At 38.7% G+C, this 18,549-nt stretch overlaps 1 protein-coding gene across 3 annotated transcripts; it reads right to left on the reverse strand.

Annotated features, from left to right (window-relative positions):
• Nucleotides 1-300: 300 nt before the first annotated feature.
• LOC114524212 (transmembrane prolyl 4-hydroxylase-like) lies at nt 301-9,836 on the reverse strand. 3 transcript variants are annotated; one of them, XM_028545350.1, is made up of 8 exons: nt 9,778-9,836; nt 9,560-9,621; nt 3,839-3,873; nt 3,470-3,644; nt 3,007-3,064; nt 2,514-2,629; nt 1,080-1,170; nt 301-704 (listed from the first exon to the last, which is right to left on the reverse strand). In XM_028545350.1, exons 1-8 carry the CDS (start codon nt 9,832-9,834, stop codon nt 420-422), a joined length of 879 nt encoding a protein of 292 aa, XP_028401151.1. In that variant the 5' UTR covers nt 9,835-9,836; the 3' UTR covers nt 301-419. The 3 variants fall into 3 exon arrangements, with proteins under 3 accessions (XP_028401151.1, XP_028401152.1, XP_028401150.1); XM_028545351.1 differs by lacking the exons at nt 9,560-9,621; nt 9,778-9,836 and adding an exon at nt 7,717-7,824; XM_028545349.1 differs by lacking the exons at nt 301-704; nt 1,080-1,170; nt 2,514-2,629; ... (3 more) ...; nt 9,560-9,621; nt 9,778-9,836 and adding exons at nt 5,109-5,218; nt 5,253-6,140; nt 6,340-6,429; nt 7,717-7,824.
• Between the last annotated feature and the right edge of the window lie 8,713 nt (nt 9,837-18,549).

The following is an 18,549-nucleotide window of genomic DNA, read 5'->3' on the forward strand; positions in this document are numbered from 1 at the left end:
AGTTTTGCTTTATCCCTAAAAGGAAAATTATATATTAGACACACCAACTACAAACGCTTAGAATTATGAATGTAATGACAGATTATATGCAATACCTTGATAAAAATCACAATCGGAAACTAAAATTACAGTCAGAGAAGACTTGAGCACAGTCGTTATCTTTATTTGTCCAAAGCAATAAAATATAAATTATAATTTATATATAGACGTGTTGTTATACTTGATTCATATATATATAACTATATCTATAATATACAATTATCCAAGATGTTGATACACATAGGAAATAATCAACGGAGTTAGAAAAGTTAGGAGGAAACAATTTTATTGCCATTTCCCCGCTATAAATAAATGTTCTCAATCCTGCATGTACATGCACTGATCGAGGCAGTTTGCTTCTTTTTCAATTTTCCAGGAAGTTAATTTGGCGATTTGGCAAAAAGGGATTTCACGTAAAGGTCAATATCATCGAAATAGTTAGGACTGGCGTCAATCCAATTATTGGCAATCCATTTCGATCCTTTTATGACATTGCAACCACCGTGAAGCGAGCGAATATCAGTTTCACCCAACCACCCGGTTGTCGGGTCGACTTTGTGGTTATACCAAATCAGTGCCGATCGTTTCTTCGGTTTATAATACACATTGGCGTCGTGACAGTGACGTCCAAGATCTAGTACGTGACGATCTTTACCGAAGAGTATCTACATGAAAGAGTAGCATATGTAAACCCGAACTTTCACAAGTCGATAATAAAACGATCTTAGCGCCGTTAGGACTCAGCGCCCTAAGATATTTCTGAAAGGTTGAATATGGTCAATGCCTAAAACTGTTCATTGTAAGTGGTGTGGTCGGCTAACAATTATATGGCCTTTATTAGTTTACGTATAGCTTGAATAAAAAAGCGCACAGAATAGTTAGTATATACTTGTGACTGGAGTCTAAAACAGGACTTGCGTACCAATTGATGTCAAACCCCTTAAACCGACTCATTGACTCTGGTAAAGTTACGTATATTACATGCCACGCTTTGTTTCAACTATTTTACTTCATGCATGTTTGAAAATCACAGCTCTTACTTTGGAATCAACCGTAACATTGTCTGCGATAGGAAATGCGGTCTCTCCGCCCTCTTCGACGTCATTTAGGAAATACAATACTGTCATATACCTGCAAAAACGAAATTTCGGGGTCAGTCAAAATTATGCTTTCGATTATATTGTTACAACGTATCGCGAGCAAAAAAATAATTACGAAATTGTCAATTGATAAGGTAGTCGCCTTAATTGGTAGGGTGGAATATACCGGACTATTGGAAATTCGAATTTAGTAAGAATATATACTAACGCGCATTGGTGTTTATATATATGTTTGGACGTGAATTTGATACCATCGTTTGCTGCACGTTATAGGCATCACGTTTTGGGTTTTACCTTCCATCCAGGTTTGGCGACGCTATATATATATATATATATATATATATATATATATATATATATATATATATATATATATATATATATATATATATATAACCTGCTTTTTACAAAGATTAGGTCGGTGTTACCAAAATAGAAATGTGATCATTAACCAGAATCGATTTTTAATAGCGCAGCAAGTCAGCAAATGGTTGGTGAAGAAGAAAAAAGTAGTGAATGTGGAATATACCGGAATGCGGTATAACTTAATATATACTACTTATAACAATCAGTATATAGTCGCCGAAGGCGAGGTGGTTACAAGCCTATATTTCCTTCGCCTATAACACGTTTTGGGTTTTACATTTCCATGCAGGTTTGGCGACGCTACTGCCAGCTTTTTACAAAAATGCATGCAGTTTAGCAGAATAGAAGTGTGATTATTAAATATGTAGAATCGATTTTTGAAATATTTTCGCACAGCGAGTCGGCAAATGGTTGGTGAAGTAGAATAGTCTCAAAATGTATTGAAGGTCAAATATATACGCATTCCGGTATATTCGACCTTATGGTCGAATATACTACAATAAAATATACATATCGTGATGTGCTAATGCAATATAGATGCATGTTTATGTGTTCAGAAGTGAATTTGATTTTGATATTCACGCCAGAAAGATTTTTACCTCAGTGTAGGTTATATACGTTTTGGGTATTAGCCCTACGTTTCCATGCATAGGTTTGGCGACGCTATATACAGCCTGCTTTTCACAGAAGTCAGTTTCACCTTGCAGAATAGAAAAATAATGTGACTATTAAGCAGAATCGATTTTGAAGTATCTCAGCTGGCCAAGCATGTTTAGCACGGCAAACGGTTGGTAAAGAAAAATCTCATGATCAGTGGTTTCAACATGGTCTCACTAAGCTTTAATTGGTGCATGTATGCAAGTCACGCGAAGAAAAAGTAAGATAAATGAGAAGCATGTAATACCGTGTGATGATGTAAAAATTTTTCTCTGCTCATATTTTATAGCCCAATCATATATATTTTGGCACAGGTTTTAATTCATATCACATCACATCTCATTTATATACCTGCACAATTTACAGCCTGATTTCCAATCTCTGTATTGGCAACATTCTTTGCTGTCGCGGCTATTTTCCGAATCAAGATGGGAATGATAATGCCCACTTGGTCGATATCTGACCACCTTAAACATACAAAATATTCTTACGTTTTTAGTAGAGTAAATTTCAGGCTACAGTTTTCCGTGCGGCAAGCGTTCAAAAAACTGCGGTCAACTGACTGCTCAAGTGGGGCCAAATTTATGTCGAGGACAGAAGAGGCATATAGTTATATTGACAATGCAAAATATGTATATTGACCTCGAATGAAAAAAATTGAAAGTGCAGGAGCTCCGCAACATCAACTATATATAGCTATATCACGGGAAAACATCGTCTTTTCGTCTCACACCTTTAATCGCCACACCTTCCAACCACTCTCCTCAGTTGCGAAAATGATTGAATTTTCAAAAGTAGCCAATATTCATGAAATATATACATGCAGTACAGTAATGCGATATACCTGCAAATGCTCCCCAGCTTTAATCATTCCATATGGCAAGTCTGTCAGATTTACAATCCTGGCAAGTTTGAATAAACTATTTCAGTCACCACATTCACATAGTGCATGTAATCATTTTTATTTCAGCTGACGCCTGGCCTAAACACTCGCATTTCGCTTTTGCAAGCCCTTTGCAGCAGGGAGCTCGAAAAATGTTCTTTTCAATTTTTTCAAAGCATCGAAAATTTTATCACTGAATTAAATTTGCTATTTATGCAATTTGGAAAGCAGGTATAGATTTTCCTATAGGCTATACGGTTATCAACGTCTTATGTCTGAAGAGAGACAAGCTAAGGGCTGCTTATAGAGAATGTTGTATTCAGGAGTTCTGCTTGGTAAAAATGCACGGCACTAGGTTAGGATTGCTGCATGGGGATTGAATGTTCATTTAACTTACTTAGGTTGCATCACTTGTTCGACTAACCTGTGTCTGATATTTTCAAAGAGCTCTAACGAAGTGGAAGGTTCTATAAACACCGTGTCACTATATCGGACCTTTCGTTCAGGATTCGTTCTTTGCAAATTTTCCAAATATGTGTAGAACTTATCGTAGCTCTTTCCTGCCAATCCTGTAAACATTTCCTCGTCAGAAAGCTTACCTATATAAAAACAAAAAATATGTCTTCTATATATAGCTAGTGCATGCATGACGACTAAGCAATTAACTGAATAAAAAAACTAAAGTTCTTCACCTGCTGACAGTTTAAAAACTGTTACAGTGAAGCGAAGATTTAAATTCACATAATGAACAATTAAGGCATATTGAAAATAATAAAACACTGGGAAACATTACCATCATGATTGACGTCCAGTTTAAGAAAGTTCAGTCTGAAAGTAAATATAGGATTTTAGTAATTTTTTTCAAGTACTATGTAAAAATGGGATGCAATTCCAAAAATTTGGGGAATTTTTGGAATTTAAAATCATATAATTAATGACCGCGGTTGGTAATCTATAAGGATTGCGAGTACGAGTTGATCGGTTAATTTCCGTTCGCAGTGATGCAGAGACTGGTAAAATCTTACCCAAGGCTATGCCGGCATGGACTATAGATTTTGCTTTGTAATCCTAGAAATAATTTTATTTTTAATAGTCCTAAAATATGGTATGCGTGATGATTCTATAAGTAGTCTATACCCACTCTATCCCTGGTTTGATTGTTGGTTTGTTAAAATTAATACGTTTCAAAAGTTCTAAAATTTTGTACTTTTAGTTGTGGCACATGCAAGCACACCCAACATGCAAGCATACTTAACATGTTTAAAACGATTTTTTTAATATTTGTATACATAACGTGAATAAACGTAAATCTCAATTATTACCATTTGGCCATGCATATATAGGTACATATTTCAGGATAAATAAAAATGGACATAACTATATATAGGTATCTATAATGCATCAACTAATAAAAGAATTAGATCACAGTGATTAAGAAAACAGAATGTAGGAAGTAAAAGTAGGAGTAATGAAATTTCATTTAACCAGTTTATCAGTTAAACGAATTGTCAAATTACAAGGATGTGATTTACGAATATCTACAAATAAATACACATGCAGTAACTCTAAAATTGTCAAAAATCTATTTTATGACTTAACTTAAATATATGCAAAAGTACAAATCATACAAATCAAGGTAGAAGAAAGAGGATGATTAGTATAATATAAATCCGGTTTGACTGTACAGGCGATTCTTTCCGCTTAGGTTCACTAATCTGATCTGTCATACCGGCTTCAGTGATGAACAAGTACTACGAATGAGGTTTTTAGAGTTCGAAATGGACTCTGCGAAGGAATATATAGTAGAGGCAAAAAGTGAGAAAAGAATCCAGTGTGATACCCCCGCCGAAGAGAATGGCAATCTTGGTCAGGGACGGCTCAAATACATCGGTTTCAAATAAGACAAAGGCAATGCCATAGACCACAATGTTTGTTATGATCGATTGTATCGCCAACATCTGAGTCTTCCCCTTCCCATAGAACACGCTATCCATTAGGGTATTTATCATATACATGCAGCATGTAAAATGGCGCCAGAATTGTTGCAAGCCGAAAAACCTCGCTCGTTTCTTTGATATTAAGGACAACGCCGAAGAAGCCTTTCCATCCAGGAATTGTGACAACCCATACCAGGGCTATGCCCAGTACAATGACGTAGTAGGCCAAGGTCTTCAGGCGGTGGTCCATGACATGATTTACGTTGGACGTATCTTGGATGAGCACTTTGGAAAGAGACTGGAACGGCAAGAGAAGCCAGGACCAGACAAAGGAATTGGCCAGCCAATATATTCCTTGCTTCTTAACAACATTCATCATACGTATTATCATGAGAAGATAGGCAGCATTTCGCGTCAGCGAGTCGAGGCCAAAGAAGAGTCCCACGAAAGACCAGTCGCGCAGCCACGCGAAGGTTGGTCTGGTCAGACAGAATCCGTACATCCTGCAAAAGACGCACGTTGCGTAGACAAACGTCACGGTGGCCGTGGCGATGTTGGTGTACGCGATGCCATTGACGCCCAACTTCAGCGAGACGTCGATGGACTCGCTGAGGAAGAATGAATCGAGGACGATAGATAGGGACATCTGGATAGCAAGAACAGCGTATATGTGACGCTGGGCATCCAACAGCACGAAAACCACCATGAAAAACTTGACCAAGTTCGACATAACCAACCCGATAAGTTCGAGGCGGACATAGTCGACCGTCTTGCTGATGAGTTTCTCATCCTGTGCCAACCAGTCGGCGAGTGGCGAAGCTGCGGCGGCAATCGACGACGCGCAAACGAGGTAGACGAGGAAGGTTACGAGCAATCCGCCTTTGACCTTGTTTTCGGTTTCACGGGCATTTCCGATCGTGAGTCCGATGCAAAAGTACAGTGGTTTGATCAGCGCCTCCTCAACGACTTCTAAGATAACGTTCACCCATTGTAACTGTGAGGCAATGTTAACTCCCCATGAGTTCGGCAACTCCCCGAGGTAATGAATGCGAACCGTTGTGTAAATAGTTGGCATAACATCTGTTAGCAGCAGGGCGAAGTAAAGACGGTAGTTGAATCGTCGAAAGGAGATTTTTGCCGCGTTAAATATAGGAGGGTCTAAAAAATAGAAAAAATCTCTCTGTCAAGGTGCCTTTCCATGCAAAACTACACTCACACATCGTATACAGCCCGTAACAGCAATTTTTAAATACCCTGTTGACTGACTTATTTAGATCGAGAGCTATTGTTTCGACTTCAAGGAGACTCGGTCGGCGCAAAAATTTGTTCGATGAACGGTAACTTTATTAGACTCTACCTTCTGGCTGTATCTCTGTTGAAGAAGCCTTTAGCTCGACATTGCTTTTTGGTGCCTCGTCTGGTTCTGAATTCATATTTCTCCTGTGCGCTACAGAATGAAAACTCTGCATGTAAAAATGTATAAATACGCATTTATTTGGATGCAATGATAACTGATAGCTAACCTGACAGGTATAATAACGGTCTCGCTGTTGAAAACTTTCACGGCTAATATAAACCAGTCGTGTTATCTCAACTTCTTGTATTTGGTCATTTTGAAGTACCCTCATAAGGCGGTTTTCCACCAGGCTGAATTTTTCGACCGAACGAAATTTTCTTCGAATATGGGCCCCGCTCCTTCCCCCAATAATAGAATCCACTGTTTCGATCTGGCAAAACTGGCACTATACCGTCCGTCCGTTCGCCTGTCCGTTCGTCCGTTCGCCTGTCCGTTCGGCCGTCCGTTCGGCCGTCCGTTCGTCCGTCAGTCCATTACCCGTAAAGTGTATGATTAGTTTTGCAAAGCAGAGTTACTTTTGGATTCTGATTTATTCCATTTTCCTATCTTTGTTATTTTTAAACGCAGACGCCTATTTTTGAAATACTTAATGAAAACACTGATATCTCGTGCTCACATTTTCAAACCTCAACTCTTACAACATTCAAAACTAAAATATCACCCTTTTAATTAGAATGAATCCAATCCTTCAAACTACATTTCGACTTCTCTCTTTCAGTGAAGGATTTTAACCAGGTTTTTAGGAATTGGCCAATTCGGAGCGAGTGGAGTCAACTGTCTTACGTTTTGAATAGAGAAAGATAATCTTGGAATTTGTGTCGCAACTATTATCACGATATTAATCTCTCAACTGCTGCAGTACAGTGAGTGCACTACAACATGTCGTGTGTAAACTGAGTCCACAGCAAGACGCGTTCGAAGTTTCGAATTAGAATAATTGATTATCCATTGATGGCGCGAAATGGTCGTTCATGACATCACTACACATACTTACAAGGAAGATACGTTTATTCTAGTATTTAGATCCACTAGCTTGAATCTTCGCGGTTGAGTGCTTTCAATTTGGTGCAACAAAATATCGATTACTAATGTTTATTATTTCCTGTGGATATATACCCAGCGCCGGAATAATCCTATAGTTTGCTTGTATCACATTTCACATTCCCGGTTGACCGAATCTAAACGCTAAATATCGTGGTCATCAGTAATGTATTCGCAATGTGCGAGCTCGAGTTTTGGCACCGCAGACCGATCACAATATTGTTACACGATAATATGAAGCTGCCATTTGCCAAAAGTGGCAAGCTAGTTCGATCAAATTTGATCAAAATTATCATCAGAATAACCCATCGTAAATTTTTGTACAACTGTTCATACCTGCAGTTTTATTCTCCAGTTTTATTGCTTCCAGATGCTCTAGCTGGCGACCGTCACGCAGCGATTCACCGTGGCAACCAAATGAAGTGTAGCTTTTTTTTCACTTCTACAGTTTTTGTTTGCATATTGATTCCAGGAAGGGAACCTGCGTGGGCGGTCAGCGGTGTCAACAGCTGTGGCCAATAAAAAAACGCGCCACGTGTAGTGATCTTGCATTGCACGCGTACGATTGTTCATTCGCTGCTCTCTTCTTACCAGAAATTTCATTGCGCTTGAAACACGAGAGACATGACACCGAAAATTTGTGGGTCCTGTCGCTTTTCCACACATGACCACAGGCCTCACAATCGGCAAAAACAATCTCGAAACTTCAAATGTATAAAAGCGTAGATGACTATGTATGTACAAACACAATGGTAATGCAACCGCTGCATAGATATATCCTATAATTGGGAAATGTTTGCATTGGATCGTGTAAAATGCTAATACAGACCTACTTTGATTACTGAATGCTCTCGAGCTCCCTTTTGGGGAGTTTTTAATAAAACGCCTAGCGATGATCTACAGAAATTGCAAAACCGCGCCCTTAGAAGTATAGCAGGCGCCAGTTATGAGATCAGATCTGTCTACGTTCTCCGCCGGATCCCTTAGTTGGTAAAATCTGGAAACCAGACACTTCCGATCTAAGGCAACATTTCTATGTAAAGTAAATATAATACTGCCGCTCTGCGGCCTTGAAAATTCCATTCACTAGTAGAGAAAACCTACTAATTTCAACCGCACACTCTCACACTGATTTAACTTGGCTCTTCCAAAACCAAAAAAAAAGTTTCTTGGAAAAAGTTTCAAGTATGGTGCAGAGCTGCTTGCCTGTGAAATACTCTCCCGTCTGAAGCTAAGCAAGCTGGATAAATTTTCTTTTTGTTAATAATAGAGCTGGAATTCTTCATTCATGCCTCCACTGGGTCACTTCATCGTAAATTTCTGTGGCCTTAGTCGCATTGTATATATTGTATAGACTATACATGCATGCATGTATAGGTGTTCTTATTTCTTTTTTTCATATAACTTTTGTAATATTTTAATATGGACGCCCCCTGTGGAAATAAACTCTTGTAGCTGTGGGGGCTAGCATCAGTTTAATGAATGTTTATAATAATCAATAATAGTAATAAAAAGAGGTGATCTTTCGACAGTTATATCGCGGTCAGGCTTGAGATTTGAATTTGCATAGCCATGTGTAGCTATAAGTTTAAAATTTATCCCAAGCAAACTTCCCCCAAATGCATTTCTGGTAAATTATTATCTTGCTTTAAAAACGATGGTAAAACATTAGGAACCAACATTAAAAGGGGGTGGGGACTGGGGAGGCGGATCGCCGAAAGGACATAGCGGAGGTTGCCGTTAGAGTAAGAAAACTGAGAGAACGTGCAGTGTCAGTGTGCCCCTGTCCTCATAACGTTTGGACAAAATTGTAATTTTATGTCATTGTGAGAAACAATTTCAATTGAATAGTTTGAAAAATGCACGGAAAGTTTATCAATAATCAGATCAAGTCCTGGGGCCGGTTGTTCGAAAAGCGTTCACCTCGTATAGCTTTAACGGCGGATAAGCCAAAGCTTAAAAATACTCTGGCTCATAGATCTGGTAATGGCTGAACCTGCATCTTATACATTTGATATGCGCTTCCATGACAGTTAAACAGTTCAGTTGTTCAAAAAGAAGATAATTTTGTTTTCTATTTTGAACTTATCCACCACTTTTGGAACAACCGGCCTAGTATAACATTGTTGTTTCATCAACTGGGGACAACCGGACAATTTCAGTCTTGTAAATTACTTACATTTGTGCTATGTCGTCGTCCCCGAGCACCAATCCGGACAACTTTATGAAAAACTCTCCAATCTATAAGCAAAACATATAAATCACTAGTCACTACATACGCGTGGTCCATGTAAACGAGGGTAGTTTTTTTTCATATATATTAGGATAAATTCCTTTCAGCATTCGAATGACAACAGGCAACACTGTGCCACAGAACATGCTTCCATATACGCCTACCTCGTACGTATTTAAAATTCTGTCAAAATTTATATCAACTTTGCCAAAAAATTCCATTATTTTCTCTATTGACAATCGATTCCTATTTGCTCTGACTGTAGTACTCTCCGATAAACCACTGGTTTTCGCGGTGCTAATAATTAAATCACACTCTTCGTTCCTTAGGAAATTTTCCACTTCTGGAAAAAAAAATGAAGCGACCATCAATGATGATCTTGACCTTTAACTTCGACCAGATTTACGAATGTACGTTTCACGTCGTTTATCGGTATGTTAATAATAGGCAGGTTAAGTATAAGCGCGTTTTTATCTAGAGGTTTTAGACAAGAACCTCAAAAAAGAAATATTAATTGGTCAGTGATTAAAGCGGAAACAACACAGGTGACAGAAATTCTGGGGAGAGTTTTGAGGAGTGGAAATTCAGTAGAATAGTGTTTTGGGACAAAACCTGCTCGAAAAGCACCATTTGAATTCGAAGAATTTGTATTTTTACCACAAAGCAGTCTGTAACCTGTAACAAACTGTCTATTACTAAAGGGATTGCGTTATCCAAACACATTCTTACCAAATATTGGAGGGTTTAGAGACAATGTTTGCATTTGATGTGTTTCACCAGGAAAAATTTGAACATTCCTCTTATAGCCAACCTACAAAAGTGTATGAATATTCAAGTTATGTCAGGGCACGCGGAGCGTATCAGAGAGTGGGAGGATTAATATCAGTCCTAAATAGAACTCTTATAACTATAAATGACTCTTTAACGCTAATTTTATTTCAATAATTTTCAACACCCCTCGTCTCCACGGTCCATGTGTGTAGTAACCAACTTAAATGTTATTGAAAGGATTCGGTACGTGCATGATTAGGTGAAAAATTTGAAACGTAATGTCGAGAAATCAAATCAATTACTAAAAAACCAGAGAACAGCGCAATGGCGTCTTGAAACAACTTGGCAACAAATGCGATATAACAACAAGTAGTAAAAAGTAAACTTCTTAAAAAACAAACATTCAGAAGCGAGCTTCTACACCCCCAAACCTACCCAGCAAGGACTTTGTATTACTAAAAAAATCTTTTGTGAAATATGTGTGGTTGCTATGGTCCCCCGTCTGGAGAGCAAAAATGTTTAATAATTTTAGATCAACATCTATATTAATTCCTGTCATTAAGGGCCTGCTTTATTCATAATAGCAAAATACTATTAGGTCAGGATCTTCCCAAGACCTGTCGTTATTCATAAAAGCAGGCCCTTATTGACAGGTGTTGGCAAAGCAAGCCCTGCTTCTCGATTGCTTCTACATGGCGCCTGAAAACACCTATTAAACGGTTCGAGGTTAAAACTGATCTTCCTACTAAAATAACTATATATATACACAAGGAGTGAGTACACAAGATATATTGCGAAAGTACATGACATTCGTTGATGATAGACCATACTCATGCATAATAGTGTTATAGAAACAAGGAAATTAGATTTTTCAAAGGAACCACCAATCTAACCTTTACGGGGTCTATTCTTGGTAGATATTTCATCATGACAACATCTCTCGTTTGTCTTTGCAAGTTCAAATTTCTATTAAACCGTGTGTCGACATCGCGTTGGCACGATTGGCTTTCACTCCCATCACTACCATCCGAATATTGTGTACAGCCATTCGCGTTTCGGTTTAAGAAAATAAAAAGGCATACAATGCCAGAAAATACATAGAAAACTTGCCATTTAAAACCATTAGAAGACACGCGCATTGTGAAGCTATTATACCTTGCTGAGCGGTTCCTGATAATGAGTGTTTCGATCTTTTTTCACCGATATTGCACAGGATAATTTGAATAAAGGCGCTCTTTATCCGGCGTCAAAAATAATACATGCAAAGCAGTGTATGAACATACATGCAGCATGTTATAAGTGCATCTGCAAATCTGTAGTGCTTGATTAAAAAATGCATTATGATTGCAATGTTTGACTCACGTAAATTGAAAACGTATTATATATATAGTTACATTTAACCATGCATGTTTAAGAATCATGATCGTGCGAAAAAAATGGTGGTGGAAATAATTATAACGATCATATAGAATGATGCGTAATATAATGAATTATATACCCAAATTATTGGCTAGCTAATATCTAGGTTCTGGAGGTAATTCAATGAATTTGTAGCACCGCAAAGAAAAGACTGATTGAGATAATATATTTTTCATTGCGTAGACATGTTTCAAAGAAAATAACTTGGCATCAAATGTGGTATAACAACTGCCTAAAATAGACAAAAACATGCACGTCTCGACGTTTCCACCCGAGGGCTTTCGTCAGAGAGTTAGTTTATCGACGCTGCTCCCTTATATTGGAACGTATCTTCAAATAAAATAATTTTACTAAATTATTGATAATTATAATCGGGCGAGAAGTAAGAATTATTACTATCGAATACAATAAAATACAGTAAAGATAAAAGAGTTTAGTGCAAGAATAGCTAGCTATTCAATTCCATTTCTATATTGAATTTAATCAATGACAATAAAGTTATAACTTCTTAATAATAGTAAAGTATTTCCTTCCATCTTGTTCCGTTTCAATAACTCTTTGAGAATGTTTAAATTTACAAAAGAACCTCTCAACGAACAGAAGAAAAAACAGAGAAAAAGCTGATACATTTATAGTATTAAGCTCTACACATAATATAATATTTTGGACATCTCGTATAGCTTTGAAATGCTTGAATTGAGGTAGCAATATTTCTATATCAATCTGGCTTCTTTAATTACAGTGGCATTATAATGGCAATAACAGTCGCCTTGGTTACTGAACTTAGAGGAAAAGAATGCAAATTTTCTTTGGCAAAGCTTTTCATTGATATGAAAAAATTTCCCAAATTCCCCATGCTACAAGTTTAGTTTTCCGTATACTGCCATATATTTAGCTCTTAACTGCCTATTTTGTACCCCCCCCCCCCCACTCACTACTGTACGGCCCTGACAATTTTTTGTCTTTGCATATGAACACTGTGAATGATGAAAATACCTTGAAAGCCAGTCTATTGAAAAGTCATGAAATTCTAGAGCAATTATAATAATCTATAATACTCACTATAAATTTTTCTCCCCAGTGAAAAGGCTAAATACTATATATAAACCATATATATAGATACACGATACCTACACCTAAGTTTTAGACTAATTAGTTACACTAATGTAGATGCCTTTCCACTAGCTGTTTGAACCTTGTATGTTTAGGTTGTGATACACATCGCATATCCAAATTTTGACACACGTATAAATTACTGAAATTTTCAGGATGATTTTGAACAAATCTGTGCACAACAGAGTAAAAACCTTTCTTTCTTCCTCCACTATGGCCAAAATGCATCATGGCAACAAAGATATCTTAAAAAACAAAACTATTACTTCGTCTCTTGTTTTCAGCATTTTATCCCAATTTCGACAATCAACTTACTAAATAATTATGTGCATCGGGTGTTAACCTTCTAGCCATATACGTACGTAGGATGTTGTTTAATTGGTGGCGACGATTTTTACCATTAATATAAACGACCTTTATCAATTAACAAACGTCAAAGACACATTTACTGGCTATTCATCAACATCGACTCTTCTACTTCGAAGTTCGAACTTGCAATGGTCTGTACAAACATGAGCGGTTTGGAAATTCACCTTGTAGTTTTAAATTGAATGCCTTAAAGGTTATACGTCGCATCGAATGCAATTCAAACAATAGACAATGAAATGATAAACCTCATTATCATTAGTATAAATCGGGCCACTCATAGAGAATCGTGTCATTCGCTTAAGGCAATTTTCCTTCGTTTTGGGCGAAGCGCCCTTTGTTTTTCAGGCCGGTAACGGTCGCATGGGCAGACTTTCAAAAGCCGCTTCGCATGCACGGGTGAAGAGTAATGAGAGGGTAATGAAAGGGTAATGAGATGGTAAACCTCTTTCAGCCTCATTATTATCTCATTATCTATTGTTTGAATTGCATTCGACGCGACCAAAATACTATAATAATAACTAGGGCTTAGCCTTGTTTTGAAAGAAAATGGTACAGCTGACTGCGGAACGAGTGTTTACTGTGATATCATCCCAACAGAGTGCTTAGGCATTCAAACTCTAACAATTATACATTGTTATGGGTGCTTTTGGGCCATAACTGATGTTGGGTGGCCACCTCACTCGCCAGACCTTACGCCCTGTGATTCTTTTCTATGTGGGGCTACCTCAAAAATAAAATTTTCTCCAGACACCCATGCAGAATATCCAGGAGCCGCGGCAGAATATCGAAAGAAACGGCAGTCATATTGAACGACATATAGCGCATAAATTGTGAACATTGTTTGATTGCACTCTCTGTAAATAAATATTAACAATTTATAGCAAAGCGTCACGTTGAATTAGTAAATTTCTTTAAACGCTTTCGCATAATTAACCACGTTCTGTTGCACACAAGAGAATTACGCCCAGGGCCGTCGCGAGCGGTGAACTATTGGGGGGGTGTCGAAGGCCAAATTGCCGACTAATCCCTGTTCAATTTGCCGAGTTCTTCGACGAAAGCATTAACTTTATCTGCAATAAACAGTGCGTCTCATAATGGTGCAATCAGTTTCGGTATTACGGCCAATTTTGCCAATTGTAAAGCCGCGTAAGTCTTGAGGCCTAGTATAAAAACTCGTTTCCACAGCGTGACAAAATTGTAATATTTTGATTATTTTTCCATGAGGTATTTTACAAATTTTAGTACGTAGTTTTATATGTTTATACGAAATAATATTGGGCAACCTAAACGATTACCGATATTTACATATTTACAAAGTATGCAGTAACGTTGGACGAGTCGCGACTTCTAGAAGGAAAACGCTCCTAATAGTATACATATTAGCTTAGCGGTGTATTAGAAGTCGTCTCTTTTTTAACAGGCTCCACGATTTCGCAACTTTTTCCAAGTCTATGGTGTCCGTTAAGTCTTTCTCGCAGGTTAAAAGCATTAGACCCGCCAATCTTGAATCGCTCATTGATGTTCGCAATTTGTTTTTAACAAATTTCAACTTACTAAATGAGCGTTCATTTGAGGCGACAGTCACAGGAGCTGTAAGCATTAATCTGACCATGGAATTTGCCAATGGAAGTGACAATTTGTTGGATTCGCTGACTTTAACTACTTTGGTACAGTCGGTTCCCACATCAGAAGGTAATAGCTCAGACAATACCTGCAATTCGGCTTCTAAAGCTAATGCATCAATCGACAGTGAAGGTGGAAATAGTGTGATGGCTGACTGAACATGCGACGCATCAATTGGTGGCTTTAGACACTCCAACAAAGGTAAAATGCGCTTCTTGCACTGTAGCAAGTGTTCTTTCATTCGAGTTGTGAGAACGTCAAGGGCTTCACGAAACTGTTTTCTATAAAAAGCCGGTAAGGAAAGTACTGCAGCACTTTCAGGTTGCTCGTCCAGGCGTCTAGGCACTCTCCTTGGGCGGTGGTGACGGTGGAAATCAATTTCAGGGTCAATTCCAATGCTCCTGGCGAAGGTGGTGGATGCCTCAATTTGATTGCCCATCGCTTTGTCGTCATCTCGCAACTTTTGCATGACACTCAACGTGCCCTCGACAAGATCAGTGGCATCTAAGATGTTGAGTTCAGTTGATTGTAACTGCACCACCAGACTCTTCATCTTGTATGAAACATTTTTCATGAACATCAGCGCAATGACAAAATCAAGTGAGAGCATTTTTTTTCTTAAACCAAGTGCCTGGGTTTTCGTGCTTGCATCTGCCCCTTCGCTGCTTGCAACTGCGTGTAACACGTCAACGATGACTTGGAAGGATACCCATACAGCTTGAATACTTTCCGCCCTCGCAATCCATCGGGTTTTGGACAGGTTTCTGAGCATCAGGCAATTCTCGACTTTGACGACTTCTTCTTTCAATGGCTGAAACCGTTTTGTACTCGAAGTGAAGAATACATAAAGGGCCTGTAGTACCTCAAACATTTCTTGAATAATGGGGCTTGCATTGCAACCGTGCTCAAGTACAGTGTTGCAGCGGTGGGCTTGACATGGTATATATGGGATCTCACGTCCAACAAGATCGGACAAATGCTTCTGAGCACCATTGAATTCCCCGGACATTGCGGCAGCGAAATCATACGATTGAAAGCACAGACTATCGGTGTTCAAACCAGACCGCTTTATCGTAGAAACGATATCTTGTGCTTGCCCATGACCTGTCTTGTCCTCCGTCTTTGTCACATCCAGTAATCTCTCTCTTGGTTCCCCTTTCGGACTGACATATCTTAGAACAACCGAGAGCCTATCTGTGTGTTCTTCATCAGGTGTAGTATCTGCCATAACGGAAAACATGTCTGCACATTTGACATCTTCGACAACTCTCACACGCAGTTCCTTCTCAAGCAACGAGATAAATTCGTTCTGTGACTGAGGGCTTAGATAGGTCGCGTGATATGGATTCAGCCTTTTGTCACTTATCCACCGCTTTAAGTTTGGTACGTGCCTGCTTAACAAAAGAACCACTTGCATAAAATTCCCATCTTCATTGCTGTCACCTCTGAAGGGAAGAGCTTGGCGAGCAAGTGTCTTCGCGACATCAAGAAGGATGGTGATAATTTGGCGATTATATTCCATGTCTTGTGATTCTTGAATTTGTGCTGCGCGTATTTTCTTATCTAGTTGGGCGTCGATATGCTTTGTTTTCTGCAGGAAGTGACAATAAGCACCCAGAGAAGCTTTATGACTTTGTGAGGAGAAGTGTTGAACCAGTTTTCCAGGTTTGGCCTTCCCAACGCTTTTCATCTTGTGCCATTTCCTAACGCCTGTTGTCCTCCAACTAGGGTCTGCCTTCTCTTTTGAAGGTGTTTCATTAAATAATGAACACACAAAACAAAAAGCAGCATCTTTTGCAAGGCTGTACTCTAGATGTGGATATTCCTTATACCATCTGGATGAAAAACTATTTTGCTTGCCTTGTGAAATATCTTGACTAACAGGGTAAGAGGGTAACTTCGGCTGAAATGGTCCGAGTTCGATAAGGTACTCTCGTTGGTTCTCATTGCACACCTCACCGCGTAGGCCTGGATCATGTTCAATTGAGACTTCAGGCAAACCAAGGTCGTCAACTTTGAGCTTTGATCGTTTGATATCATGAAGAATCGCTTTCGACTTTTCAACGAATCTATGGCAGGTTTCTTGTATCACCGTAACAATGCTGTTGGCGCCCTCGACCCATTGCTCTATGTCAGGAATGTCAGATTCTCGCGCATCATGCACAAATGTGTCACATTGCTTAGCATAGCTCGCAATAGAGGACAAGGTTCCAATAGATTCCATCCAGTCATTCCAATATGACTTCTGGTTCAATTCTGAGTCTTGATCTACATTTCCAGGAGCTACACTAATCGAATCTTCAGGAATATCGTGGGTTGGGAACTGAGAGATTTGCGAGTGAGCATCTGTAGTTTGGGTGACGGTTGACGAAAAGACAGGAGAATTATCAGAATCTGCATTCTCTGACTCTGAGACAGAACAACACGAATCTGCTGATTGACTTTGATCGGGATTTTGACGATTTTCTATTATGATGGCCTCAAGAGCTGTGTTCAACATCGGTTCTGGGTTTTCGGATGCAGGTTCTTTTATTGCCACTAAACATAATTCTTTTGTCAATACTTACAATACAACTAACGAAATGGATTTTCGTACTGGAGCAGCACAACGACTCATTTTCTGATCGTACTATAGTGACCAAATATTTGTTGAGTTTACTTGCGAAAGAATTGTTTTAGCGACATATATTTATCCCATGATCGTTACGAAGTATTGATCATGATCCATTCTTATAATCTTATTTTAACTATTTTAGCTCGAATATCGTTCCATTTCAGACGCGGCTGTCTCTAAATACATGGTAATATTGTAATATATAAAATATTTTAATAAGTGCCATGGCTAGTAAGGGCCAGCTGGGCCATGATGTTATCGCACGTTTAACAGAAGTCAGAAATAAGAGACCATTACAAACTATTCAATAAAAAGTATATTGTCACACGTTTAAAAAGTTACTGTGAAAACACTTACCAATTTCGCCTATATCTTGGACTTTCTCCATAGTACCTACATTGTCTGTTTGGGGTTCAGGCACTTCTGACGCAGCATATGTTTGGCTTTTACTGCGCGCCTTTGCGGCTTCGAACGGATTCGCCGGTGCGTCTTTATGTGCTACTCGGACCCGTTTTCCTTTATGTTGCAATTGCTCATGTTTATTGCGATAGTCATCGTCAAAAGTCGCATTGCATTCAAGACATTGAAGTTTTATTCGTTTTCGTTTTGGTTTTGAACCGCGCATGATACAGTCAAACAGAGACGTAGAACACCACCAGATCAGTCACAGAGAACAGTAGAATGAAAAAGACAGAACATGAGACGTCACTGGACAGTTGCCAGGGGTTAGTAATAATTTTATGTCGGCAATGAAAAATGTCAAACGTATCCGCCAAGGTGTACGGATAACAAATCCGCCACAGAGTCAATTATCTTCAGCCCTTGGAGGAACACATAACACTAGCTACACATAAATTTTACAAGATTAACGTTTCGTTAAAATAAGTTGAGAAATTTGAGTTTTATAATGGCAACTTGCTGCCTGCCGACTGAAGGTACTGTAATGACGAATTTGCCGACTAAACGGGACGTATGATAATTATTGGGGGGGTGAAGCACCCCCCCACACCCCCCCGCTCGCGACGGC

Source organism: Dendronephthya gigantea, unplaced genomic scaffold (assembly GCF_004324835.1).
Source record: "Dendronephthya gigantea isolate DGI-Jeju-01 unplaced genomic scaffold, DenGig_1.0 000030F, whole genome shotgun sequence".
In the NCBI taxonomy this organism is placed as follows: Eukaryota; Metazoa; Cnidaria; class Anthozoa; order Malacalcyonacea; family Nephtheidae; genus Dendronephthya; species Dendronephthya gigantea.